The sequence below is a fragment of the Seriola aureovittata genome, chromosome 11, assembly GCF_021018895.1.
Source record: "Seriola aureovittata isolate HTS-2021-v1 ecotype China chromosome 11, ASM2101889v1, whole genome shotgun sequence".
NCBI lineage: Eukaryota > Metazoa > Chordata > Actinopteri > Carangiformes > Carangidae > Seriola > Seriola aureovittata.
This window is the reverse complement of record NC_079374.1, coordinates 25,835,550-25,862,193: the sequence shown is the minus strand read 5'-3', so window position 1 is coordinate 25,862,193 and position 26,644 is coordinate 25,835,550. Positions and strand designations below refer to the sequence as shown.

The 26,644-nt window shown below is 41.1% G+C and overlaps 1 protein-coding gene across 1 annotated transcript in view; it reads left to right on the top strand.

The window, feature by feature from the left end:
* Nucleotides 1-26,644, top strand: part of gli2a (GLI family zinc finger 2a) — a 92,825-nt gene that overhangs the window by 30,545 nt on the left and 35,636 nt on the right. Inside the window, exon 3 of the mRNA XM_056389969.1 lies at nt 20,215-20,320. Within this exon, the coding sequence (XP_056245944.1) occupies nt 20,215-20,320 (106 nt within the window). The remainder of the gene's footprint in view (nt 1-20,214; nt 20,321-26,644) is intronic.

Below are 26,644 nucleotides of genomic sequence, written 5' to 3'. Positions count from 1 at the left end.
TAGCATACAAACTGTGGTCACTTACGTTATTGCCATAACTCATGGAGAATGCAAAATATTTCCACTCGGATGATTTCAGAGAAGCAGGAGGACTTTCCAATTGGGTTGTTTGTTTTCGTGTCATCTCCGCCTCCGGTAGAGGCCATCACGTGTCGAAGGTGCAGCTTCAGGTAACAGCTAACTGCTGCTAACTGCTAATGCTACTTTGTTTTGTCAACTTTGTGTTTCTTTTTCTTTGGATGCATGCTGAATACGACCGAGTAGGCAAAAGAATACCGAGAGAATCAACGACACCACTTTTGATTTCAAAGGTCAAAAAAGATCAGTCATTTCGATCAATATTAAATTTAGAACCAAAATTGTGACACCCCTAGTATTTATATTTAAAACAAAGGGGTTAACTGTGTCCCTGCTATAGTTTTGATATTGTTTTGAATCATAATTAGGTGTCGAATGCGCCACCACAGCACTAAATGGATGTGTATATCATCCAGTCATACTGTGCTTTAAGTCATTCTATTTACATTGTTTCTGTCCCTTGTGGGAAGGTTCATTGTGTTTCTTACTAAATATGAGACTACTCCATGCAGCCACCATAACTCATTACCCTGGAGCTACGCTGTAACCCCTTAACACACGACTATCAGCCCGGCTTAAGTTGGTTAAATGTGATAAATTTTGTTTGCTGGGAAAAGAACCATCACCCCATTGTTGAGGACTTTCAGTGTGGACAGAGAGCTTAAGAAAACAAACTGAAAATCCAAGAGTGGACAGCATTTTCAAATTAGCTGGCTTTGTGTGGACGTGTACTCTCACAATCACTGCTTGACCCTGTCGCTTTAATGCAGCCCGTCTCCAGACCGTTGTCTTATCAGAGATTATGAGGTTGGCATCAGCTGTCATGGTAACAGATTGTAATGTCTGGCGTGTTCTGGCATGGCGCTTCTTCAGCCAGCAAGTACGGCATATCGTAGCAGTCTATAAACATCTCCCTGGAGCTTGGTAATTGGTTTTTGGTCATATTGGTTATATTCATTTGTTACCAACCTGATTTCAAAAAAAAAAAAAAAATGCTAACGAAGTCTAGTGACACATTTTTAAACGTGAACCAGCAAGAATGTGTGAGTTTGTGTATCTGTTTATTGTCGGTGTGTGAGTGAGTGCACATTCCCTGAGTGTTAGCTTTGGCAAAACAGGTTTGAGATGCTTAGGCGATAAAGGTACTGTAAATCCTCTATATTCAGCAGAGTTGTAGTCTTAGAGAGTATCTGGCCCATCTGAAATTCCCACGGAACAAAGAGGGTGGAGGGGGAGAGAGGAAGAGAGACGGAGTAGCGAGAGAGAGTGGGAGAGGGTACTCAGCTGAAGAGGGGGTATTGTTTACATATCAAGATGCTTCCTCCAACTCCCAGGAAAAGCAGTAATTTGCCTTGCATGGTTTTACAGTTTAATTTCTCCATTGTGCAGGGGGATAACCCCTTAATTATAGAGGAGGAAGTAGCCCTAAGCCCCGGACAGAGGGTGAGGGCTCAGAGAGAGCCTGAGTGAGTGTTGGACCCCCACTTCCTTCTTTCTCACCCTTTCTCTGCTGTGGCCATTTTGCCTGTTCATTAGCACTTGTGGGATATCTGGGTGCTTGCCAATTAGCGCTCCGCTCCAGGTAATATTTCCTTCCATGAGGCCAGACCAGCTCTACTGGTGGAGACTTATAGGCGTCTGGGCCTGGAGGATGTGGGTTCAAGGGGGTTGGGGATTGACGAAGCTGCCAAAACCATCGGGACCCTTACCCATTAAAGTGGCTATTTGTAAGTTTTGATATTGGTACATATTATATACATATATACATGTTTGCCAAGAGCTTCAGTCATCGTTGTGTTTATAAGACAAGAGGTTAATACGTCCTCTGAGTAGCTACTTCTAACTAGCTGGTTAGCATGCTAACTTCAGTAGAAGGAAAGTGGTAGAAACAGAAGCAAGTAAAGGAATTAAGTTTTGATGCTGAATTCATAACTTTTATTTGAGATGCTAACTCTAGCTATGTAGCAAAGGCAAAACTTACAGCTCATTTTAAAGACTTGCAGTCTCTTCATAAAATCACCCCAAGTTAAAACCCTCAATAAAGTAATTAACAGATTAGTTAATGAAGAAAATAATCAGTAGTTACAACCCTTAAAACAAATATTTAATTTAAAGCAAAGGGATTCAGATCATCGCTTCATTCATGAAGCAATCCCAAATGTATGGAATCAGGACATTCAGAACACGGACATGTTTTGTTCATGTCTGCAAGTCAGAAGGTTGAAAAGCAAGTTTTTTGTGAAAGATTTATAAGCTGTCTTAATGTAAGGCATTGTTCAAATATACTGACTCATGCAAAGGAAGCTGCAACAGAGCTATTTTCACAGGTGTGCATTAACTTAACTCAACACTAGGCCGCTTGTGATTCTGTGAAATTGGCCCTGTGCATGTGTGTGTGTTACACTGACTGTTTGGTTAGTGTTTAGCTCCAGCAGCTTGTCATAGCTGTAGAGACTGTAATTGCCCCAGATCTTGGCTGTGGGGGCAGATGGAGTAACAACAATAAGACAAGGTTTTCATTTTGAGTGACTGCAATTCTCCTCATACCAGGACAGTTTAGCATAGTTTTTTTTTTTTTTTTTTTTTTATGGTTGTAAAATATTGTGTTTGTATTTCAGCCTAACTGATGCCTTTGTTACATACTGGTATCTCAATAGTTTTTACACACTGGCACTGTGTGTTGCCCTTGCCCCTCTCCAGAGTCTGTGCTGGGATTAGGAACAGAGGGGTTTCTGTAGGCTCATGTTCATAGAACGTCCTGAGCAATATTTTCCTTCATAAAATAATTCCAGAAGCAAACACCTCAGCCTCCGAACTAATTTCACTCTTCAAGACTGCAACTTTTACAGCCTGAATTAGCACGTGTTGTCCAATCTTGACGGCATTTTGAAGTTATTCTTGGATCAAAATTTCCAAAGCATCTAATGCTAATAATTCATTATTTCTTTAAAAGCTTAATATGACAACTCTGATCTTTGTGAAAGACGAACATTTGTGTGCACATTCACCTCCGTCTTTCTCCTCCACTCTCTAACTTTCTCTTTCTCTCCTCCTCCTCCCTTCCCCTTACTACACTGCCACACAGTTACTAGCACCATTAAGCTGTCATAACACGGCACATATAACCAGAGGTGATCCCAGGACTGAGTGAATCAAGCTCCCCCCGGGGGGGCGAGGCGCTGCGGCAGCCAAACAGGGTCGCTACCTCAGGGTCTGGAGATAGATAGGTACCACATGTAAGCAGATGCAACCACTGGCTCTAATAGGAGCTGACAAGTGGCGGTCTGACAGAGGGAGATCAGATGGCTTGGGTTGGCCTATTGCTATGGAAACAGAGCTCTGTTTCTATAGGCCCAATGTCAGAGTGGTTTGCTTTAAATAGAGACTTTGTACAGATGAAACCATCGACTCATGGTTCCTGCTTGGTCTACACTAGCGTGGTGCTGGAATTCATGTGGTTCCTCGTATTTAACTAAACTTTCAATTAAATGTGTAGTAAGGTTTGCTAATGTCATGGCAGTTGCGCTGCATTGTGGGTAATGTAGGAAGAAGGACATGTGGAATAAAAAAACATTAAATCTCTGGTTCTGGTGCATCTATTTTCCATCATGAGTATGACACCGTTACAGAGATGCAATGTTAAATCACTGGAGCATTTTTGTACATTCCACAACACACCAGTCACTTCATGTAGATATGACGTGCTGTTTGATTGCTGTCGTGCACAATGAAGTGCTGCAACACTTACGTCAACAGCGGCACTCCATGTAGCGAGAAGTATTTGGAATCAAAAGTCTTTTGTGTGTTATTTTCAACAAGTCCTCTAAACTAAATGACAAAATACATAGTGTGTCATTTTGTGATTGTGTTTTTCTGATCTAATGCCCCTATACACAGGAGGAAATTGTTTGTCAGTGACTCATAGATCATGGCCAAAATGATACAAATATACGTATATATTTTTGTTTATAAGGTTTGGTTAAGTTTAGGCAAAAAGCTACTTGGTTAAGGACAGGGAGATGTAAAACTACACTCAGATGTTTTTTTGTTCTTAAAACCACAAATATATCTTCTTATGGGTCAACACTTCAAATAAAACACAGGAGAAGAGGAAAATATGGAACTTTAATAGAAACCAACGCTGACTGTTGATAGGAAATGAGCAGTGGTTTCCTGTGTTACACACATTGCTGACCAATCCGTCCAGCCCAACCCAGCTCAAACCCTATGACTTTCTGCCGCGTTATACCACCGTCAACACTACTTCTGCCTTTCCACTGAATACAGTATTATGTACGATGTGGCTTTTGTTGTTTTTTGCACAGCTGGTGCGTTTCCCCTCGAGAACCACAAACTGCACTTTGCTGCTATAGTTGTGTGGCAGATTAAAGAACAGACCATGGACTACCTGAGACATGTAGGAGGAATAAAAGTATTGAAGTGTTGATGGGTTTGAGGAGATGGGTGGGATGCGTACTGGTAATTCATATTCTCTTCTGGAAAGATTTTACCAATGCTGGATAACTGAAGCTGACTAAATCCCAACTGCCTTTACAGCCTTTGATGGAGTCATGATTCATTCCCCCAAAACCACAGCATACAGCTCAAACTTCACATGGTGTTCGTTGTGAGCGCTTAATGTGGTACAATTAGAGAGAAGATTAAGAATAATACAGTGGCAGCATGTGGCACCCTTTCCCGACGAGAGCTGGCTGATGAATATCACAACTGGGCCACATATGGATCATTATCGAGAGCCAGGCAGGAATTGTTAAAACTTCAATGTGCTCTTAGATTGGGGCTTTGAAGAAGGGCAAAGGGAAAATGCTTTCTAATCAAGGCCTTGCAAAAGCAAAAGCCACAAACTCCAGAAAGATCATCTCCATCCTAAGGAGCCAGATGGTTTTTGTTTGTTTGTTTCTATTGAAGGGAAACCCAAACTAAATAGTGAAAGAATTACATGATAAGTCAGTCTGCGCTCATTAGTTTTGTCCCTATGGGGATTCTTCTAGAGGTATGAAACAACATTTTGTAGCTTTAATAAATGGAATTCAGCTTTGGAAACAGACTGTAAAGAGAATTTACCAAGGGTTTTTTTTTTTCCGTTTTTGGATGGAGTCAAGATAGGCATATAAGACTTCACCCTGGATTTGGTCTAGAGCCTAGAGTTTGGCACGAGTCCGTACTGTAATTGTTTCACTATGTCGCCACTCAATTTTGCAGTCACTAAGACTGAGATAGCATATGGAGCTCTCTCCTACATTAGGGTGTCTTATTCTAGCTCTTCAAAACGTCAAGGTTTGATGAAATACCACTGTTATCATAGCTGTTGTAGTCAGAGTAAGTGATACTTAGTCTCTTCAATTTGTTCCCCAAATGTTTCATATGGATGTTGATGGAAACTCTTTGGCATGTACATCTTTCACTCTCTGCCTGCAGTTTGTATCGCAGGCTTTCTGTGGTAAACTTGTCATATCCAGGCCCAAGTCAAGATGACCTTGATGACATCACTATGACGTCATCAGCGTTAGCTTTCCACACTTGTCAAAGCTTCTCCAGATTCCACAAAAGAGATTATCCAACAGTTCCCACCCACCACAACTCCAAAACTGATCCTCATGGGTAACAGCAGTGAAGTGGCCCTTAAAGAAAAAATTTATTGATTGATTGAGTATTCAAGCCTTATTCATATGTATAAAGCTGTATAAGGTTTTGAGTACGAAGCTGATCCTCATACGTACCAGCTGTGAAGTCGCCCTTTAAAAAAAAAAAAAAGATTGATTGGCTGATTGACAGATTGGCATAGAAATCTGTTGAATTTTATGGTTCAATTGCGGTCTTTGAAATCTGCAATGTAGGGTCAGAATGTAACCATTAAGTCAAAGATTTATACCCATTTATACCAAACGGTGATATAGTCGGCAGGAAATGCCCTGTTTTTTGAGGGAGATAAAATCCAAACGTGTTGACATGCGTGTGTCAGTTTAGTGATGGTAAGAGGTAGGGATGCACCGATTGATCGGACGATTTTCATTAAAAATCGAAATTAACATGTGGAACTTTTACAAAGTGTGTGATATAACGTATGCCATCTGTAATGCCTGACAAAAATGATCGGTATCGGCGGTGGATTGGCCGATCTAACTCATAGATGATCGGTATCAGCGCCCAAAAAAAAAAATGTGATCGCAGCATCCGGTGATAAGTATCATTGGGTTATAAATATCTATCACACTATCAAGTAAAGGTGCAGTTGTATGAATAGACTGCTGCAGGAGCAAGTCCTTAAACACAGACATAAGTTAGAATTTTTGTACCTCCGGTTCTCTCGTCATGAAGTCTCAGGGATCTTTGAATGTGTTTTTGGCTGACTGAAATAAAGTCTGTGTTAACACAAGCTCAAGACATTTCCACATGTTATATGACATAGAATAGGTCAAATATGGCGATCATAGTCCTCAGTGTGCAATCCTATTAGCGGTTACAGCTTGGCTTTGGATGCTGCTGCCTGCCTTAAACATCTGATATACCTGATAAAGTGATATTTAGTTATTGTAGAAATGCCAATTATCATATTTGTTTTTATTTCTCCTGAGAAAGGGAAATTTATGTCGGAAGAGCAGCCATGATTTATAGCCTTATATACGGTTTTAAAGGTTGCTAGTTTAAATCTGCAGCCCCTCTGGTGAAACCTGTGGGAATGTGACTTCTCTCTCAACAGCTACTACTGAAGTGGTTTTGAGCAAGGCACTGACTAAAGGCCAACTGGTCGAGAGGGGTTGCTCAGTGTGGTCATCAGTAGAGGCCTGCGGTTAAACTGGCCACATTCCCGGTGGGAATGTGTGTAACTATAAACAGAGAGCTGAGACGTGGAAAACAGGGTTGACATTCATACTAATGAACTGCAAGAATATGCAATCAATTTGTTTTATATTTTCTGTCATTCATTATTTCCTCATTTCATCATTATATAGTTTATATTTGAAACAGGATTATTATTGTTATTATTCAGCTTAGAACTTTCCATATGATTGAAAGCCCTTCCTGACCGTATCCATAAAAAGTATTTGTCAAATAAGAAGAGATTCCCCCACAGGCTTTACCCTGAGGTGACTCAACTCTCTCAGTGTCACACAAGGGAAGCAGCATGTTGGCTAATTTTATCACACAAAGCATTCTGTTTGTCAGCACGGCTCCAGTGACAAATGATTCCTTATCTTAAGGGCTGTTGTTTGTTGTTGCTGAGTAATGTCCTGGCCGCTCCTGGCTCTCATCTCTGGAGCCTTCAGAGGCCTCAGCTACTCGCCTGTCAGTCGTCGGGAGCCACAGTCACACACACAATCAGAGATGTGCAGGATTTCAAGTAAAGTTCGGCAGGAAAAAAAACGAACTTTCTTTGATTTGTACACTCAGTTTTTATTGTAACTGTTTTCTGTGTTTACCATATCCTCTTGAACCACTCTCCTTGATGGCCTGCATGTAATCTAATGAAGATAGACATGTAGACTAACACAGAACTCCTTTTCTCCTTCAGTGTCACAAGTCCCCCCCATTCATGTGAACTGAAGAAAGTGACATGTGTTACTAATAGGGCCCCTTGTTTATTTGACTTCCATACTTGCATTAAGTAAACATAACAACTGCAAAATGTAAGTGTTTGCACCTGGAACAAAAAGTTTTAATGAAAGTGATCCTGTAAATGTGCAAAATAAGTGTTTCAGAAATAGCATTGGGCCTCATTCACCAATATCTTCTTAAGTATTTTTTTTAAATTCTTTCTTAAGTTTTTAAGAAAGTTCTTAAGAAAACTCTAGGTCAGATTCATGAACGTGCTCTTTAACCGCAGAATTGTGCACACCTGTGTTCTTAGATTGATGAATGCCAAACTCCTCGTAAATTAAAAGCATGTGGCAGTTGGCCCTAATTAGCATAGGTAAACGCCTGAAAATGCCCTTAAAAGGACACGAGACTGAAGGGTCGTGTGCAGACACAGACAGAAGTCACAAAGAGATACTGTGAGTGAAAGTTGAAAAAATGCCAATATGAAAATCTAAAGACGGAGCACCGGAATCAAAACGCAAAAAGAACTTTAGTAGTTCTGAAGTGGAGGTACTGCTGCAGGAAGTGCGCCGCAAACGAGCGGTTAAGTGTTAATTTAGCGTTCATTTGTTTTAAAAGACTATAATGCTTTGTAAAATAACAAAAGTTTTTTTTTTTTTATTATTATAAATGCAAAAATATTATTGTAATTTAAATAATATAATACTATATAACTGTAGAACAGAAGAAAACGCAATAACCAGTTATTTTTCTCAAACCCGTCAGCACTCAAATGTGCTTAAGAGTGCTCGAGTGTGCGTAGATTCTGTTCTCACCTAAGAACAAATCCCAAACAAGAAAACATTGGTGAAAGTCAGAATCTTTGTAAAAAGTGCATAAGTGGGTTTTAAGAACATATTTCTTCTTAAGAATGGTTGGTGAATGAGGCCCATTATTCTTATGTGTCAGGATATAACTGAAGTAAAAAGAAGCTTCTCTGCCTCTGGGTCTTGGGGGAATCGTGGCATCCCAAAGGCAGAGCAGCATTAAAAGCACATGTCCTGTGACCCGGCAGATCCAAGAGGTTGTAGCCCTAATAATTCATGTCACTTCTGACTCCGTGCCCTCTTCTTCTTCCTATTTCCTTTCCTCTTGGCTTATCACTGCATCAGCCAGCTCTTTTTACATATTTCTCGTGTTCTAGCCTGGAGCCATGGAGTCTTGTTTATTGTTTTCCCAGTCTGAATTACAAAAGTCAGGAAGAAAAACGGATACAGTTTAAATTCTTTAAAAACTAGTAGCACTAGCATCATTCTGACCTTCTAACACAAGTGGCCATACAGGGTTTGAATCTATAGCGACACAAGGCTGTGCTAGTAAACTCTTACAAAGTGAATTTCATCCTGTTCCCATATGAAACCAGTCATGTTTCTTTTAACTGTGACCGCTTGACAACCTTAACTGCAAGGTAACCATGACAACAGAAGTCTTTTAAATGAAGTATTTAGTTTGTGTTTTTGCGCTTAAACCAAAATGTGACTTTTGCATAGGCATAACTGCATGTTTATCATTGTAACAATGATGAGGCACTTATCTTTGTCGTCATGGTTACGATAAAAGCACTAATTGATATTTTTACAAGATCATGAATAAGCATTGGTTCTGAGTAACTAAATGGCTGGTCCCTCATGGTTGACCAATAGCAAACTATCATCTCAAACCAGTACTTTTGACTAGACAGAGAGTCAGAGAGTCCAGAGCTAGCGTAGCTTATTAGCTGTATTGCATCATTCACTTTTATTGAAACTCCCGTTTGAGGTTCAATTAAACCAGTATGCTGCCTCATACTGGTTTTTAGATAGCATGATTGTCAGAAGCTAATTCCACGTCTGGACCAATTCTGGCACACACGCAGAAAGGCTTGCGACTGTCAGACAATGCTGTAGGATAACACCCAGAATCTGCCCAGATGTGGAAGTATATGGGTTGGCTGAGGAAAGGCGTCTGGTATATTCACGGAGGGGTTGATAAACGAAACGGGTGAACAGGTGCATGTGGGGAGTCAGGCGACTGCAGCGCAGGTGGAAGTTGGAGCCGGTCGACTGAAACAGGTGAGGGCATCTGGTGGACAGGTGGTGAACAGCAGGTTTGCAAAGCTCTGTATAAATGGAGGGGTGTGAGGAGGTGAGAGCATTGGCAGACTGGGCAAATTTTACAGAACTGGGGGAGGAATACAGACAGAGGGTCACTTTACAAAAAGAGAAAGAGCAGGGCAGCATTATCAGACTGAGGGGGGGCGGGGGTGGGGGTGGGGGGGATTACCTGAGAGCCAATCCAGTTGGTCGGAGGCCCTCTGACCTGCTTCACAGCTGTTTCTTGTTAGTGCTTTAAAACAAATTCCCAGAGTGAGATGGTTTCCATGCTGAATCCTGCCCCAGAGAAAGAGGCCAGACAAGAAGGCGGTTTATAAGACCCTGCTGCTGCTGTGTGTGCTTTTTTTCTGTGTGTGTGTATATAAACAGTGTAGTCTTAACGTATTATCTTATCGGGATAGATGACCTGAGAGCGCAGCTGACTGCACTTAAGATGCTCTGTCCTGTGTTATGAACGGCACTAACAGGCAGCTGAGTCTGAGTCTTGATTTCTTCCTCCGCTTTAAAATGATCCGCCCTTAACAGAGTTTCAACAACAGTCGGAAGATGTTTAAAGTCAGTCAGTGAGAGTCGACCTTTGATTCAACCGTGCTCAGAATAAACAAGTATAACAAAGCCTTATCTCAGATGCTATAGTGTCCATATACAGAGAAGAGAAAAGTGGAATAAAATGCACTCACTCATAGATTCACATCTTAAAGCAACAATATGGTGACAGTTTATTCTCACCTGACGCCAGACTTTTAAGATACTAAGAATCAGTCAGTCTTTGTAATGCAAACACACATCAGAAAGAGAAAGTAGAAGGATGTTATTAAAGTCTGAAATTGGCCACATGGTTGTAGAGCTGTTGTAAACTTTGATGCTATTAATGTCGCCCTGAAACAAATGGATGTCATTAGTTTATTTAATAAAAACCTCCATGCTGGTAGATATAAACATTTTTACGAACTTAAATTATTTTGAACGTGAATTATTTTAAAGGTCCCTGAAGAAGAATTTAGCTTCATCTGTGTCTTCAGTGTTCAAAAGGGAAAAATCTGTGTTTTGGTCATTGAGACCAGAAGCACATTGAACTGATCCCGCCTGGCTGTTTGATGGAGACCAGGCGAGGTCCTTCCAGGAGATACTCCCCAGCCTCCTGCTCGGGTCTGGAGAGCAGGCTCCCCAGGGGGCGCCTCACCTCAGGGTGACCCCCCCAGCCAAGACAGCTTTAGATTGATGTGCGCTGCCTCCTTCTCTCACACGCTGTGTGCTGTTTTGGGTATTTCCTCTGCCTTCCCCTTCTTTCCTTTAAATACAAAAAGCCCTGTTTACGAGTCGGGGAGGGTGAATGCTGAGCTTGCGCTGAGGATGCCGTCATAGGGCGCTGAGGACGCTCTTTGTGTGAACTGGCAGCTTCTCCATCAGCTGTGTCTGAGAGGTTAAAGGGCTCGGAGAAGACAGAGAAAAGCTCTGAGTTCCCGCCGTTTGAAGTGACTTCACTTTATTGGTGCCAGAAACTGGCAAGCAAATGCTCCTTGGAGCTGAGAGAACAGATTGATGAAGTCATGTATAAACTAGTTTTTATTATCAATTTTATGTGTTGTTTTATATAAAAGCAGAAAACACATAATAGTGACAACTCAATGTGTCAAGCATTACAAATTTACAGCGTGATGAAGCCCCTCTAATATGTGACAAAGGTTTTATCTCATTTTTAACTGCATGCTCCTAAATTGGGCACCATCGCTGGAACAATACCCGTGCATTAATTACTAGGCTTGGGAGATATCCAAAATTTTTCTAGTGTTTTATTGTGTTGATTGATTTGTAAGTGTTGATCCATAACAAAATATATTTATGGTTTTAAGAACCAAAAACCATCTCACTATAGTTTTACATCTCCTCTCTCAGGCTTCTCTCTGCAGCTCTCGTAACAATGGGTTGGTGAACCAAACTGAAGAGAGGTGGTTCTGAGCCTCTCTTCTGATTGGCCGACTCTTTTCTGAGTGATCCATTAAAAATATAGCAGATTTTAGCTAAACCGAAACCAAATCCTGCAAGGTTGGATGGTGGGTCCATGTGGGCAAGGCTTGGGGCATGGCTGAAGGCAGTGATTGCTTTGTTGTGACATCACAATGGGACCTTTAATATCTCGATACAGTCCAGACCAAATATTGCAATATACAACATTATCGCATAGGTGGGGGTCGTATAATCTAATTATATTATTTTATCAGGTGTTTCTCTTATATATTATGTATATTATTATATATATTGTTATGGACTTCCTTGTTGAGACCTTCAGGTTGCAATAAACTACCTTCACGTAGTCATTGACTCAGTTTTAATTCTTGTTTTGTCACGTTATGGTTCCTGTCACCCCTAGCTCCAGCTAAGGGACATAACAATATATATGATTGTATTTTATATGTATAAGTATAAGTGATGCTGCCACTAAACAGCAGTTTCATTTGTATGCTAAGCTACAATATACAGCAAGCAAAGCAGTGAAATGAGAGTTGGACTCAGCAGCAGGGTAGACTGTGCAATACTGCAAAAAAAAAAAAAAAAAGCTTTTTGTAAAAACAATAAAAAAAACATTTCTAAAAATGCAATAGTCCGAAAGTCATTGATATTTTTTGGAGTGTCTGACAAAAGCATTAGTCTGCTTGCAGTTTCCTGTTCCCTTGGTGCTGAATGGACTTTAGTATCACCGGCTAATGGCAACCCAGGTGAGATAAGGTCTTGGTAGCATTCAGTCTTTAGAACAATTAGGAGAGGCAATGCAGCACCTTGTAGCCCAGGTGATGGATCATACTCCTGGTGGGTTCGCAGGGGTTGACGCTGAGACTACGAAGTGATTGTCTGAGGCAGGCGTACGGCTCTGACAGAGACTAATTGCAGAGGAGAGAAGCCAGCTGGGTCTGAGCAGGTTCTGTAAACACGCCGGGACAGGAACAGATCAGCAGCCGAGGCCTGGGTGGCTACACAACAACCCTGAGAGATGATACGACACATCTGGGGATGGGGTAGTGGGGTAGGAGGGATGAGGGCTTCATGACAACGAGATATAAACACAGGCCCGAGGCCCTGATAGCAACCCCCTAAATCAGATTTTAATCTCATGCATGCTCATTGAAAACACATGAACAACCTCACTGCACAAAATGTTAAAGCTGCACTAATCAATATTCTTATATTAACAGTCATTCAAATGACTCTAAAGTTCCCTTCAGGTTTTATTTGTTTACTTTCACCTTTCTTACCTTAAAAATGCAAACATGCTTCTCATTTGACAAAAGCCAATTTAACCCAAGAAGCTAAGCTAAATGTTTTGTTGAAATCAGGAAGTGCTTGATCAGAAGAGAAAAAAAATCTCACCATTCATTAAATGTCCATTTTTGGAACCTATGGACACATTTCAGTCTGTGTTATGAAAGTATTAAGGTTCAACACCCAGCCCAGCCCTAGCTACAACTATTGATTCATGGCCATTTCTACATGTTAACATTTGAAATATCTGATTCCCTAATCCACTATAAATAAGTTACAGGCTTCAAATACAATGCACTCATTACACTGCTGACTCAAAACCTCTGGAAAACAACTGTGTTAGTCTTTGTGTGTACATCATAACATATTCAGACTTTTTGCAGTTCACAGAGACTAATGAATTTCCGCTCAAACAATCTCTTGTCATTACGGAGACCATTGGGCTAATCCACTTACCTTCTGCCCAAAATCCCCCTATCAATAAAAAAGGTATCATTTTACCTTCCCCGAGGGCTGTTAAAAGTAAAGAGCCACTCTGTTAAGACTTCCTTTCATAGATGGCAGTGGTTTTCGTGCTCTCCTGTAAGCCTCTAATCCCTCTGTCGCCATCATTCGCCCATGCACTGCCCTAGAGGAAGCGACGTCTTGCAAACTAAACCTGCAGATCTCATGTTGTGTGTGTACTGCAGGATTCCCGGATTAGGCTAAATATACACTTTTTATTAACCTTGGGCATGGCACTTGCTGTAGTATGACTTCGCACACAAGCATCTTGAGAGCAAACTCAGTTTCGAAGTGTCTGTGTGTGTGTGTGCGTGTGTGTGTGTGTGTGTGTGTGTGTAAGAAAGGCATTTCTGTTCTCAAAGTAACACGTTTGTGTTTGTCTCAGTCACTCTTGATGGTTTCTCTACTGAGAGTGAACTGCAGAACAAATCAGTGTCTGTGTGTGTAATTGTGAGTGTGTGTGAGTGTATGCATGCACATGAGCATTTGTGTATAGCCGTTGGCACGGCGCTGTGTAGTTAGGACCCAGGCCAACTTTTTCTGCTGGAATTTCCTGTCTGAATCGAGCACCCCCACCTCTCCTACTCCTCTGCTCTTCACTTCTCTCTTTCTTTCTGTGCTTCCCCCCCTCTGTCTCTCACTGCCCTTTTCTCTCAGAGCATGACAAAGGCTTTTTTTTTTTCTGAAAATTATTCCTGGCCTGGCCTGGCCTCTCAGGGCATTATTATTATCGTTGAGTACTTCCTCGAAGACATGAGCCCACTTCACTCTCCACTTCAGCGTGGTCCTGATCAGGGACTTCATTTGGACATAATGAGAGAGTGCATTTCCTTCTTTCTCTGAGTCATGAGACTTGCAGGGGCCTTTGTTAACATCGAACACCTGGCATTGTCTTTAGTGAGAGATCAAACCGGGGCTTTAAGATGCACACTTAAAAAGGAAGATGTGGGGCTGTCCCTGCTGCTTGGCAGGATGTTTGGCAGGCCTCATTATGGGGGCTAGGGGGCAAAGATATGTTCAGTCTTAAAACAAACACGTTATGAGAGATCAGAGCAGATACAGTGCCTGTAAACGACCACCAGTCAAAGGTTCCTGTGGGCTGGATTGATTCATGATATAACATTACACTAACACAAAAGCCCCTCAGTGCACTAGGCACAGTGCACTTAAGTGAATTTTGAGCCCTTGCCATGGTTTACAAAATTAGATCCTTGCAGTAAAACACAGTCTTATATAATAAATTCTGTATCTAGTATTCGGTATACACTGTAGCTAAGATATACTCTTTATACACAGTTAACTATTACAAGCCTGAAAGTGAGACATTTACCTTCTGATGCCAAGCATTTCCTGTGTAAATTTGTAACTTTAGCTAAGCAACACAACACGCTATCCCATTGGTGAGGGCATGTTGTTTCAGGTACTATTGAGAGTTTGAGTAATAGATATATGATTTTGAAGGCTCATCAGACCCTAAAACATGAGACAGGATTTTACACCTCTTGGAACATTATCACAGTGGCCATTTAATCCTCCTCCTCGGAGTCACATTGTCTTGTAGTAAAAGTTGAGACAAGTTGTGCTGTTGTCGGCTTTCGTCCTCTGCGCTGTTTTCGATATATGAGGCCCCGGGGTGGAGTAACCCTGCGTGCCAACACACCCAAAGGGGAACACATGGACGGTAAATCAAGAACCTGAGGCGTGTGAATCGTTCCAGCCACGTACCTGTCGGTATTTGTCCCTGCAGCCCAGGAAACAATGCAGCTGTCTGGGTGATGGAGGGCCCTGTCCAAACCTTATCACCCCCATATTCAGCAGCCCCAACCTGGGAATCAGCCTCTTGGGGACTTGGTGCTTTTTTTTTTTTTTTTGTGTGTATTTGTCACAACTTTTACTTAACTTTATTCATTAAAGGTCCATACAGTATAAAGGCAGATGTCCATGTGTAGTTTTATTATAAAGCAGATCTAGCTTCTATATTAATACTGTGAAAGTATCAAAGCCTCAGTCCACAGAGAAATGCACACAGCCTGTATTCAGAAACTGAGCCTTAAAACCAGCCGTCAGGACTTCTGGAACTTTGTGATGTCACAACAAATCAGTCACCACTCTCAGCCATGCCCCAAGCCCCACCCACCTTGCAGGATGTGGTTTTCTCTTAGTGTTTACCTGAAATCTGCTATACTTCTATTGGCTCACGCTGAAAACAGTCAGCCAATCAGAAGATCAGAGCCTTCTGATTGGCTCACTGACCTGTTGTTACTAGAGCTCCAGAGAGAAGCCTGAGAGAGGAGATGTAAAACTACTTGAGATGGTTTTTGGTTCTTAAAACCACAAATATATCTTCTTATGGATCAAAACTTCTAAATAAAATAGAAGAAAAGTGTAAAATATGGGACCTTTACTGGAAATATGTAAATAAATGGCCACTCTAAATATTTGATCTGTCAGGTATAAAACAATAGAAGAAGCCACCACAGCTGATAAAAGGTTAATAAGATAAAAGAAAACTTTATTAAATGGAAATCTAAGAAAATACATTACAAGTAAAAGACAAAGTAATGAGGAATTAGCAGAAAAATGAATTGGAGAAAAAAGAATAGGGTCTTGTTAGTTGGCAGTTTAATGATCAACTCTCCAATACAACTAAAAGAAGCTACTGTGCTGGCCTGACTTCTAGCACAACCTGTCTTTGTCATAGTCGAGCCTCCTTGTCCCATGCTCTCCACTGGAGATGTGCCAGGCAGCACAAGCAGAGGGCACCTCTCAGACAAAGCCCAAACTTCTGGCTCCACTTGTGAAACAAAGCTCAAACTCCTTTTCCCAGCTCTCACTCACTCTCGCTCATTTACTGGGCGCCTCTTTTGGCTTTGTCACACACAAGTTGACTCGGAATTGGCCGCCTGTCTCACACACAAAAGTGATGGAGGGTCACTGGCTGAGATCCAGCAGCATGGATCTTGATAGAAACACAAAGCCCTTGGCCTTCGAAGCTCAAAGACAAGAGGAGATAAGGAGTGTGGGGCACTAGACAGATTTTTACAACTCACTTTGGCTCAACAGATGATTTTATTTATTCTCTGAGTGTGTGTGTGGAACGTATTGACTTTGAGACTTACTTTACCTGGGGACATCCACTTTTTTTGTAAAAAATTCTGGGTATTCATTCATTTTACTATGAAAATCTGCCATCCATATAATCTCAGTTTCCTGCTGAAATGATCCCAGCGTGTTTTGAAGCCCTATTATGTTCTGATATGAACTTTAAAAACATTTTTTTTTTCTTTTTCTTATGGCAAGTGTCTACTCTGGACAGACACCTGTGAAGAAAGGAAGGCATTCGCAGAAACCTTTCAGGAAAATTTGACTGTTTTGTCAAAGTGGATTGTTGAGATTGGTTTATTCTTTATCAAAAAACAAACTTTTAAAAACAAATGTATAAATAGATTCTTCATCCATTTTGTCTTGTGTGAGTTATGTGAGGGCTACACATAACTTACTTTTCACATTCGAAAAAGCATCTGTAAATGCATTGATTCTTTTTAGTTATCCCAACTTTATTTACTAGTAGGCCTAACTACACTCTATTAATAATAAACACATAATTTTTATAACCATGGTATGTTGATTGAGAGCTTTAGAGTTTAAGGACAACAGAACAATGGCAATGTTTTTCCATTGTAAAAAAAGAGCAAACTCATGAAGCATTTTCTGACAGGAGACTGTTCGTCCACTGTCTGAAGGCTCTAGATACGTTCATGATCCTTCATGGCCACTGTCACTGACAGCTGACACTGACCTACAGTGATGTGTGTGACACGTCTCTTCCGGGTTTATTTCCTGGTTTAATCCAACGTCTCTTGTGAGTGAGCCAACGTTTTAAACTGACTAATGTTATCAGTTCAGTAAGTCGCCTAAAGTTTTGTTTTATGGAAGCTGTGGTAACTTAACTAATCAATGTAATCAATGTATGACTTGATCAAAAAAAGTTTCATGGGTGATAAAACTTGCCTCAGATGCTTTGACTGTTTGTAAAGGATGACCAGGCCAATAAAATGTAAAACTTTTTGGCTCTCTAACATGAGACTCGGCTAGTTTCATGTCGCTAGCCAAGGGGAGGCTCAACTAAGCCAACATTACTAACGTGTAGCTCCCAACAGCGCAATGCAAAGCACGCTCGCTGTTAACGATAACTCCGCCCCTACCATGTTCACATAAGGTGGAACTCATATAGACATTTACACACCTTTATTTCCCGTCTCAGCTTGAGCCGATGTTTGTGCTTCAGCTTCAATCACTTTACTGGTAAAAAAAAAAAAAAACTCTGCGTACATCCATTTCTTCCTCACACTGACTGACTGTGTGAGCTAGTGTTTGCCATGGTAACCCCATCAACTGAAGGATTGTAGAGAGCTGTCAGCCAATAAGACACAAGTATTTCCATGTATCTTCGCGTAAACCCTTTTTCCGATTGGTTTTGCCTCCAATGAAGATAAAAAACAGGAATCAACCAGCTGTACGAAATTCTTATCTCAAATCAATTATGTCTTTGGCATTTCCGCAAATGTCATTGTGGCAGTGCATCAGTCATGCCAGGCCCATCCAGACTGAGTTTGCAAAGGGAAAACAATCAGTGGCTTGTGATGCTTAAACAAATTCCACACCAGTCAAATGGTTCACAGTTCAGAGCTGCCTTGAGGGGAACTCTCCTCCCTCAGTCATGGCTAATCCTGTCAGAATTAACTAAGAACAAGACGGTACAACGTTATGATGATTGCCTCAATCACAATAACAAAAGCCTCAATCAGGGTTAAGTAGCAGTAATGTCTGTCTTTGTAACTGGCATCACCTAAAAACAACACCCAGCATTCTGTCGTAGCCTTCAGGCACAGAGTCCTGTTACACCTTGTTTTCACAGCGCTGGTTAGTGCGAGTCAGGAGCCTGAAGGCACATCTCAAACAGGAAGGTGTTTGAAAAATACAAACTGAGAAGAAAAGCAATGGGATATTATAATTGCTGTGATTACAATGACAAACACTGAGCTTTAAATGCAAAACATATAACACCTGAACTTTTTCCATAAATTAATTTTTCATGCGGATTGAAAAAATATAAACACTTATCTTGATAGCAGAGAAGATGGCATTTCTTTGGAACAAGCTTATATTAGAGAGGTGTTATTTTCCAGTAATAAAAACTTCCATCCTCCATGTTTACCAGTTATCTTGATAAATGCAGTATAATGTACTGTACAGTATTTTTTGTAGTCTTTTAATGTTAAAAATCAGAAATAAGTATTGGGATTCACTAAGTAATTAACAGCAATCAAAAAAACTGCAAAGTACCCAAAGGTAAAAAGGTAGCATACACACAGAGCTCCAGGACAAAGTTCAGCACTTTATTCCTAGTGGTATCCACTTGAGCATGGAGCTATGAGGTCATGTCATTTATGTACAGGAGTTGGCAGGTGATCACTTGCCTCTAGTCTGAAACGTTAGCATGTTTGTTGACAGGGACAGAATAAGGTGCTCAAGTGTTTTGACCTGGAGCTCTCTTTGCTACCTTTTTACCCTTGTGTATTCAACGTTGGAGTTATATGACTTTGGTTTAGCACCACAAACACATATACTGGGAGGGTGCATCCTTTCAAAGATTTAGCTATGAATGAAAGTAGTATTTCTGTTGAAAAATAAACTGAGTGTTGAGTGAGAGTTGTTGTCCTGACTGAATTAATGCTATAGGACTGTAGGTTATGTTGAATGTACAGTGGATTTAACAGCCTTAACATGTTTGCTCACGGCATATTATACCACATTGGTGTGAAAATCCATTTCCCCCAATTTCACCCAGTGTCAGTCGTCCTATCAGATAGAGATAATGATCTGCTCTCACTGGGCTTTGACCTTTAACCTTGGTGGTCTCAGCTCCAGGCTCATCCCAGGTTTCCTGAACAATTTACAGACAAAGAATCCTAATAGCAACCAGGGATCAACCCAGGGTAGCTGAATTGCTTTATGTTCTATCTCTCTCCCTCCACAATGTGGACACACACACACACACACACACACACACACACACACACACACACACACACACACACACACACACACACACACACACACGGAAAGTAATTCTGCTTTGCTGTTTTTGGTTTTTTTCCTGCATTAGGTATGTGAAACTTAAACATATGAAACTGGGAGAATTAGTAGGCCTTTTGTCTGTAATTAGAGCTTATGTCTCCTACTCAGTCCTTGTAATGACAGTAATTAATGAAGATCGGCTGTGTTGTTCTAATGAGACTTCCCTCAAGCCACCAGACCATTTATGGCAGGAAATGGTGGATTCGTGCATTCTTTGTCTGACACATAAAAACACGTTCATTGTTGTGTAAAACCTGCTTTGGTCTTATTGGACAGAGCCAGTCATTAATGATCATACTGTTCTTGGAGCAAAAGCCACAGACAGTGTAGAAGGTTTCAATTACTGCTGGATTACAGGAACTGTAAAATGGTACAGTTGCATCTCATGCTGCGTCGTCGGCGCTAGTCAGACTCAATATTTGTCTGTCTTGTTCTGCATTATTCAGCTTTGGGAAATGTGTAATTGTCATCATTCACTGTATTAGTTTCTTTGAATGTCATTGTTCTTGGTGTGTGAATTTTTATCTTTTTGCGCTTACAGGTGCCCACCACCTCTTCCCTACGTTCCACGCACCTATCCCGATCGACATGAGACACCACGAGGGGCGGTACCATTATGAGCCGCACCCACTTCATGCTATGCATGGGTAAGTATTATTAGACTTTTAAAAAAACTTTAAAATCGACAGAAGTTCATTTTAAAGGTCCCATATTTTACACTTTTCTTGTGTCCTGTGATGATCCATAAGAAGAAATATTTGTGATTTTAAGAACCAAAAACCATCCCAGTATAGTTTTACATCTCCTCTCTCAGGCTTCTCTCTGGAGCTCAAGTAACAACAGGTCAGTGAGCCAATGAGAAAAGAGGAGGCGCTGAGCCTCTCTTATGATTAGCTGACTGTTTTCTGAATGATCAAATACAAATATAACAGATTTCAGGTAAACACTCAGAGAAACCAAATCCTGCAAGCTTAGATGGTGGGTCCAGGTAGGCGGGGCTTGGGGCATGGCTGAGAGCAGTGACTGCTTTTTTGTGACATCACAAAGTTACAGAAGTCCTGACATCTCATTTTAAGTCTCAGTTTCTGAATACAGGCTGTGTGCATTTCTCTGTGGACTGAGGCTTTGATACTTTCACAGTATAAATATAGAACCTAGACCTGCTTTATAATCAAACTACACATGGACATCTGCCTTCATACTATATGGACCTTTAAGTTCTAGCGGAGATCTCAAAATTATATGGGGAAATGTGTATAAAGTTATGCTCAAGAAAAAAAGAACATTTTCAATTAACATAATGGAACCTCATCATAAAGCTTCAATGATGAGCTGAAAAAAATGTATGCAATATAAATATAATGTGTATAAATGTAAATGTTAGACAGAGGAGAGGAACCAAACTGAGAGAACTGAAAACAAACAAAATAAAACAAAATACTTTTCAGCTTAATGTTTTATTAGTTAGTTTGTCGAAGAGAAAATCTATATATCTATCTATCTCATCTATCTACTATCATTTTCGAACGGCATAAAATACCCCCAAAAATGTCAGCAACAGCGCTGAAAAAACACTTCCTGTGCCGTAGCTGCAGTGAGAGAGCCCCGTTCAAACACATCAAAGCCAGACAAGATACACAGAGCAAAGAAAGAGACAGAGATGAAGAGGATGAAGAGAGACAAGCCACATTAGCACCAGCACAACATTTCCTCTGCTAACATTTCATGGTTTGGGACTTGGAGAGCTCTGTAGTGCTGGCATCATCCTACAGTGAGGTGCTCTGCCAAGACACATTGTCTCTAGTAGAACAACTCTGCTGAGAGAAAACCTAATGAAAGACAGTTTTGGAAGAAGAATAGGGATGCTTCACTGAAGTAAAGGTGGCAGCTAGTTTCATGGTAAAAACCTTCTGAGAAAAACTTTACTGGTTATTAAAGGCCCATATAGTGTAAAGGCAGATGTCCATGTGTACTTTGATCATAAAGCAGGTCCAGGTTCTATATTAATACTGTGAAAGTATCAAAGCCTCAGTCCACAGAGAAATGCACACAGCCTGTATTCAGAAACTGAGCCTTAAAACCAGCCGTCAGGACTTCTGGAACTTTGTGATGTCACAACAAAGCAGTCACTGCTCTTAGCCATGCCCCAAGCCCCGCCCACCTGGATCCATCATCCAACCTTGCAGGATTTGTTTTTTTCTGAGTGGCTCAGAGCCTCCTCTCTTCTGATTGGCTCACCAACCTGTTGTTACTAGAGCTCCAGAGAGAAACGTGAGAGGAGATGTAAATCTACATTGAGATAGTTTTTGGTTTTTAAAACCACAAATATATCTTCTCATGGATCAACACTTCAAATAAAACACAGGAGAAGAGGAAAACATTGGACCTTTCAAGTAGAAATATGTCAAATTTATATCACACATTTATATATTTTACTTCCATCCTGACTTGACCTAAAAAGAAACACAAATTTATTTTCTGACTGTATTAATGTGGCATTACCATACAAGCTTGGCCTTCTTAACATTGCCGGGTCTTCCTGTGCTTATCTCAAATATTCAAGTCCAGGAAAGGAACCCAGGAGGAAGATCAATAGAGGTTTTGTGAGAACTGTGCTGTTACATTTAAATTCAGCAAGATCAGGTGATACACGGCGCAGGCAGAGCTATTCATCACCTGCAAAGCGAGGGGGGAAAAAAAAGTCGGGGCTGTGCACCCAGTTTGTTTTGATTAATGTTTTGTGATGCTGACAGAGCGCTACCACTAATTCATCAAGACCTCGATCGAGCTGTCGTTTCCACAACCTGAGCCAAATTCACCTGATTACTGTGTGTCGCTGCAGCGAAATGGAGCAGGGTGTCAGCACCGGGCGCTTGGTCGTCAGTGGCTGGTTGCTGCATGTCAGGGTTTCACTTTTTTTGTCTGAAAGATTGTGTTAACTCTGGATGTTAACACAATACAAACAGTTGCATACAAACAGTGGTGACAGGTGCTTCGTTATCACTGTATGTAACATAATGAGGTCTGGCCGCCAGTCCGTCATAGCTGTCATATGTAGATCCTGCAGTAATTACACGCTCCCTGGCTAACAATATAAGGCCTGATATAGGACTGAATAGGCCAGTTTACATTCTTCATATGTAGTATTGCATCTGAGTGTAACCTTGGTTACGTGTCATTTTCTGACACGTCTTTTCAGTTTCTCACCATTTCAGGCCTTTTAATGAAACTGAAATGCCAAAAGGTTAGTGCTTTATCTCGTTGAATATTATGACTTCAAATATAATAATATCAAGACTATTTCAAACTTTTACCTGGATTACAATTAATGATTATTATTACAAGATGTTTGTTTAAACACACTATGTTCCGCAGTAACTATAGGAGCCACCCCATACACAAATAACTGTGTGTGCATATATTGGATTTTCCATATATTAAATATATGTTCATATGAAATAAAAACATATATAAAATTTGAACAATTTTGTATTTATAAAGTTGCATATATAAATTAAATATATATAATTATCATATATGGTCACAACAAAGATATTTTGAATATATGTACATATATACATTTTAATATGGATATTCCAGATAGATAGATAGATAGATAGATAGATAGATAGATAGATAGATAGATAGATAGATAGATAGATAGATAGATAGATAGATAGATACTTTATTTATCCCCTAGGGGAAATTCATATATGTTATAAACCTATATCTTCATATAGCCAGAGGATGTATATACATAGTAATAATATATCCCCTCACAGGTGATCTCTATGGCAACATCACTCACACATCCCCTTCACAAAATAACGTGAACCTTCCTCCACCTTCTTGAGTGCTGTTCATATTCAGTGCATTTGTGAATGCCTGTGTTTGCAACAGCTGCTTTGTTGAAGAACTCTGGTCTTATTGTTTGCGCTCATGTCATCTATCGCTTTGAGTGAACATGGACTAACACTAGTTGGCCGGGCTGAAGCCACGTGACTGAACACGAGGTAGTATTTTTGTTAAAGGGACAGTTGATGAGGGGAAAGCATTAACCACTTTAGTCAGCTGTATATAGGAAGTGACAGAAGTAGCTGTGTGAGGAATGAAAAGTGAGAAGTTGAGAGACAGTTTGCAAATCGTGGCTTGTTTTCTCACATTTGCCACCTGGACAGTTGTTGTGTGAAGTGTGTGCTCTCAGAAAGGGGTTTCAGAAGCTGTCAGACCATCCCACAAGTTAATACTGAGAACCTTCCTCCTTGTCAGACAGTAGTGTTACCCAAGTTTGCAGTGTCAGAAGACATTTTTGCATATGCATCTTTCAGCACATTTCTAAATGCTTGATCCAGGATTTAAAAGTAGAAACCTTCCAGCAGTGGTCTCTCTGCTTTTCACGAACGACGCATACCGGAGAGAAGAAACGTGCCATATCAGCCTCTGGAACACATTAGGACGAGCCTTCTTGTGGGATGACAGTAGAAGTTAGACATAGAAAACAGCACTTATGTGCTTGTTTGCTGCTGCATATTGTGGAGTCGGGCATCTTCTGTGCTAACCCACAAGCCAGGAAAGCCAGCCGCCGTGCCAACATGTTTGACCGGGTAATTAGCATCCAAAATCCAGCCTTCCGTTCCCAGAACCTCAACGACAACGCAACGGATGAGAAAAACAGATCCCCCGCTCATTCCACAGCCCGTATTTATGCTTTTTGGGAAGCAGTCGGGGGGCAAATTGCAGCACTGAAAAGTTGAAATATGCCCAAGGTTTTTGTGTTGCAGAGCTGCGGCCTGCACCGCCCCTGTACACAAACAGATGTGGTCCCGCTCACCAGGCAGTCAGCCTGTTCAGGGCCCGCAGCCCCACAGCTCGGAATGTGTTGATTAAACACACTTTACAGATCAGCCATTTGGGTTGATGTTGTTTTTTTTTCCTTTCATTGTTTTGGTTTGGTTAACATGGAAAAGGGGGAGTGTGGGAAGACGGGGAGGGAGGCTGGGGTTGGGGGCTCAAATCTGACGATTGGTTGTCAGCGGTTTTGACAGACGTGTAGTTATCCTACATTGTTGCCTGCTGGCTCCAGACCCAGCTCATCGTCATGGCTTAATGTTTGAATTTGGATGCTCCGCCGAAGTACAGCCAGGAATGTGCTGCTGAAAAGACAAGGGAACTATTAATCAAAAGACTGTGAAGTTGCAAGTCAATAGCCTGAAATTTTCACGCTTTATTGCACGGTCTCAACATAATTTCCTTGCACTCAAAAAAAGACCAAATGGTATGTGACAGCAGTGGAGCTGAATAATGGATAATTATCCCGTGTATAATCCCATCTCATTTAAGTATATTATCCCATCGTCTGACAGAGTTTTGCCGGGCCCCTCCCTTGTACACAGTCTTCGCTTCCCAGGGAGTATAGTATCAAGTTGTGTCCAAATCCTCAGCATCCTGATCAGGGCCCCAAAAACAACTAAGGCAGGATCTTAGCATGTCCCCTGTGGGGTAGCACGGTGATTTATCTTGATCGCCATGGCTGCTCAGAAGTACAGAAGGGAGTGTGTCACATCATAATTCATCCCACCCTGAGCCAGTAGGGAAAATGCCAAAGAGGCAAATACTAACTTCTTGGTCAGCGAGGAGGGCAGGGAGGCCGGCAGACAGACAGAAATGGAACTGTATCACCTTACTTTGAAAACAGGTTACTTGGGCAGCATCTTGTGGCAGTGGAAATGGATGATTTTCAAAATCATCATTTGGAGAAAGACCCACTTTGACAGTATATTAAATAAGAAATAAAAATGATATGAGCTTTCAAGCCATTATAACAAGACTGTTTAGGGGCTCCCGTTGTACCCATTGTCCTCATTGTCCCATAATTAAACACTGCTGACCCCGTTTTAGTCTGGACTGGCAGAAAGTGAGACTTTCAGAAATGATGGTGCAGACACCCACATTCAATCCCTTATCGGGTCGTATCAGTCGTGATGTATCCTTCCCTGATTCGTCATGCACCGTGACCCTTTTCCATGACAGCCTTATGCTCTTTCTATTCGCCATAAGCACATTGAATGAACTCTGTGTATGATAATATGCTACACAAATAAATTTGCCTTGCCTTGCCATTGCTGTTCCTTGTTTCTAGTATTTTCTGCAACTAAGCAACCAACCCGTTTTCAGTTTTAATAAAGAGATTATTTGATACGAAGCTAAAAAAACTTGTCTGGATGGAGATCGTTTTCATTTTAAAACGCTGTTATGTTGTCATGTTGATGTTGGTGCTGCACTGGCTAAAAAATAAAAAAAGACACTTGGACGGACTAAATATGAATATCACATTTTTTCTTTGACTCACTACTCATCATGCTGCAATCTTCCTCTGCCAGGAGCCTTCTGTAGGTGCACTGTGGTATGCACTTACTCACAGGGTTACTCATATTCTCAACAAGCTGTACCATGTCCAAATCACTTTTTCTCACAGAAAAGTTAACAGTGGAACAACAGAGAGCATGTAATCACACAGTACAGAACATAGACACAAATAGCAATTACCTTGTTGAAAGCATGTCATCCACTGACTCACGTTGGCTTCTTATCTCTCTCTCTCGGTCCCAGCTACTGTAATATCCTCACCAGGACAAACTCCTCACACTTTTTTTAGCCTGTTTCCAACCTGACAGCCACCCATAGTGTTCAGGTATGATGGAGATTTGTTGAAATGGCAGCTGCTGATTAAGAGACAGGGTTCTCCCAGGACTCCGAGGCTTCCCAAGCCGCACAGACTTCAAGTAAAATCTTGTCAGAAAAAGGGTGGGTCAACAAGGCTTCAATAGTGCTAACTGCCAGACAGGACTATTATTTACCATCTCCTGACATGCAGCAGCAGTAAATCTCAGCTCATTATCAAGGCTTCATACACACTGTTGGTCATTTGAGTGATATACTGCAGCTTGAGGGGTGTGTGTCGACATGCTGGT